Raw genomic sequence first — 3,369 nt, 5'->3', positions numbered from 1 at the left:
AGAGAGAGAGAGAGAGAGAGAGAGAGAGGCAGGGTCATTAACCAGTAATGTAGACAGCAGACATGTAACACTCGACTATACATATATATATATACATTTATTTATTTATTCTACGAAAAAGATTGCAGTTTTTTACAGTTTTGTCGACGGCTCGTCGAAGCACGCGTTTACGAACTCGCAGCTAGCGATCGCCGGGACCCCTGAATGACTCACCGCTCGATCGACGGGACCCCTGAATGACTCACCGCTCGATCGACGGGACCCCTGAATGACTCACCGCTCGATCGCCGCCGGTTGGTGCGGCGGTGTGCTGATGATGCTGCGTCTCCAGCGGCATGTTGATGGGCAGAGACTGCGCCACCTGGTAGGAGCTCTGCGACGGGCGACCTCCGTACATGTTGACGGCAGCGGACGAGTGGTCGTGCTCCGTCACACTCGACGAGTTCGAAGAGTCTGTGAGAGAGAGGGAATTTAATGAAAATTAAATTAATTGAAATTCTGTTACATGTTACGAAGACGAACCAGGTTAAGGCGAGAATTTCTATTATTTAAATAATTCCGTGTGTTACATAACAGGTAACAAAACTTGTGCCTACCATAGTTTAATCAAATTTTAAATCAAACTTTAACTATTACAACAATGTGCAATCTAACATTGTTCATCACTTCTTTCTCAGATAACTTTACCCGTGTCGATGACTAATGCACTAGAATCGGCTAGTGTTTATTGTTCGAGATCTTTTTTACCAGACCGAGAGTTAACGAGCGGGTTCTCTGTGTGTTTGCTCTCTATGTTTATTCTCTGTCTCGGTATTTGAACTGGCGCACGTGCTAACCGTCACGCAAGTTATTATCGACTTAAATACGATGACACAGGTTTTCGCAAAACATGCGCCCGTGTGCGCGCGCATCTGTTCGTGCGCACGTCCCCGAATGCCTACGTCATGGGCTGGCCCCATCGCCGTTTTGTTTCCTCTCCCTTCTCCCCTCATCCAGGATGTCTATACTCACCGTCGGTTGTTTCCGGAGTTTCAAGGTCATCTTCGGATTCGTAGAAAGCTCGATGGTCCAGCACCATGTCCTCCTCAAGTCCTTCAAGGTCAAAGATGCCTGCAGAGAGACGGACGACGCGTGACGTACGCGTACTGACGCGGAAGATGCCCGAAGCATCTGTGACGTTAAACTCGAACGCACACACGCGCACGCGGTGGCGGCAGGTCTACTATAGGATCCTTGTTCATATATATTAACAGTTATTGACAATGTCACCACTCTAACCCTAATCTTAACGTCGGTATCTATAACCCCAACCACAATCATAACTCCAGCGTTATAGGCTGAGTGGGCCCTAAGTGAGCCTCGGTCTACTCTAGGATTTCCGTACATACATCGACGTTGTCATCATCACCCTAACCCAAATCCTAACGTCCATATCACTAACCCTAACCACAATCATAACCCCAGCATTACAGACTGAGTGGGCCCCATGTATCACTCACTTAATGTGTCACAATCATAACCCTAGCATTACAGACCGAAGGAGGGGTCCTACGCTTCACTCCAACAGCCAGAACAACTCGAAGGATTGACAACACGATGGCATCGAACAGCCGAGGACGTCCGGAAATCGAAAAAATATCGGAAAAATCGAGCGGAGCGCCACCTACCGTCGGCGGTGTCGAAGAGCGCTCGCCCGATTGGCTGTGGAGCCGCATTGCCTCCTCCTCCCTGCTTCGCGTGCTCGCTGTTCTGTTTGCCAACCTCGCCCTAGAAACGTAAGAATAACAGTCGATGAGAGAGCCTACAGTGAGTACCCCCCCGGTGGGAAGCGCGAGAGCGTACGAGAGAAACCGGTCGCCGGTGTTGTGACAGCCGGGCCGCGTTGAGGAGACGGATGAGCGCGCGACGTGCAACGGCTCCCCTCAGTGCTTAGTCTATGCTTTAGTTACGCACTCTTGTTATGAACAAGGGGGAAATAACAACGCATAGCGACTCTATGATTATTCTATGCTAAGCTTAGCTACGTTTTCGTGTCATGAACAGCGTGGAACAACAACGTATAGTGGTGGCCTTCATATTATTCAACGCTAAGCTTAGCTTTCTTGTTATGAACAGGGGGCACTAGCAAAGTCTAGTGCACACCCTCCTGCTTGTGCGCTGCTTCTGATTTCTCGTCACATTCGAACCAGACGTCCGCGCCCCGTCTTAACCGATACGCGGCGCTATTAGACGTCAGGACGCTAGCACGGACTCCTTTAGCATACTAATCCTTTTGCATGACGTCATAATCCAACGGCTCCACATCGAAACACGACTGCCTGTTATGGTCAGGTTACGTTGCACGGCATTTCATGCATCGTGCGCAAACTATTAAACCTCGCGGGGGGCCTGGTCGTTATGATGCGTCAGAGCGCGAGCACAACTTCCGTAACCACGGCGACGGAAGCCAAGGCCACACACGTACCCGTCGGTCGATGTTGTCCTGCTGCAGCTGTGGCGCCCTCTGCATTGTGATCGGGCGTTCGGCGGTGATCCCTGCATCAAGCCTCTTCAGCGCATCTGTAACGACAATAATAACGACGGCTTGCAATCTCAAGCTTTACATGGGCTCTCTCTCTATCTCTATCTCTCTCTCTCTCTCTCTCTCTCTCGTCGCTTACGAGTGCAATTAGTGCTATAGGTAAATGCTTCTTCTCCCCGCGCGGTGGGTTTTCTGTGAGCGCGTGACAGCTATCACGCGCCAGTGACCTTGGTTTTCGATGCTGGGCTCGCGAGCGGTTGCAGTCTGGCTCACTCTCATCTCTTCGCTTGCAGGATCCTGAGGTCTCTGGATGAAGCGAAAGCCGACGCGGCTCCCAAAAGTAACATGGGCGATCGTTCGCCGACCGACACAGTACGTACAGCATGACTGCGGTAACGCGAGAGCGCGGTGGAGGGTGGTGACGGTAGTGAGGAGGGAGAGAGAGAGAGAGAGAGAGAGAGAGAGAAGAAGAGAGAGAGTGAGAGAGAGAGAGAGAGAGAGAAGAGTGAGAGAGAGGAGAGAGAGAGAGAGAGAGAGAAGAGAGAGAGGAGGAGCGAAGGGGAAGAAAGGAAAAGGAGAGAGAGAGAGAGAAGAAGAAGAGAGAGAGAGAGAGAGAGAAGCGAGAGCGAGACGCGAGAGGCAGAGGGAGAAGGAGCAGGGAGCGGGAGCGGGAGCGGGATGCGGGAGCGGGAGCGAGAGAGCGATGAGCGAGAGCGAGAGCCGAGAGCGAGAGAAGAGAAGATAGAGAGAGAGCCCATGTAAAAGCTTGAGATTGCAAGCCGTCGCTTATTATGGTCGTTACAGATGCGCTGGAAGATAGGCTTGATGGCAGGGTATCACCGCCGAAA

At 51.4% G+C, this 3,369-nt stretch overlaps 1 protein-coding gene across 1 annotated transcript; it reads right to left on the bottom strand.

Annotated features, from left to right (window-relative positions):
• Positions 1-216: 216 nt before the first annotated feature.
• LOC106821610 lies at positions 217-2,562 on the bottom strand. Its single transcript, XM_014826493.1, has 4 exons — positions 2,465-2,562; positions 1,668-1,767; positions 1,012-1,110; positions 217-453 (listed from the first exon to the last, which is right to left on the bottom strand). Exons 1-4 carry the CDS (start codon positions 2,507-2,509, stop codon positions 242-244), a joined length of 456 nt encoding a protein of 151 aa, XP_014681979.1. The 5' UTR covers positions 2,510-2,562; the 3' UTR covers positions 217-241.
• Between the last annotated feature and the right edge of the window lie 807 nt (positions 2,563-3,369).

Source organism: Priapulus caudatus, unplaced genomic scaffold, assembly GCF_000485595.1.
Source record: "Priapulus caudatus unplaced genomic scaffold, Priapulus_caudatus-5.0.1 Scaffold79, whole genome shotgun sequence".
Taxonomy (NCBI): domain Eukaryota; kingdom Metazoa; phylum Priapulida; class Priapulimorpha; order Priapulimorphida; family Priapulidae; genus Priapulus; species Priapulus caudatus.
The sequence above is the reverse complement of the archived record's forward strand: the minus strand, read 5'-3'. Positions and strand labels throughout refer to the sequence as shown.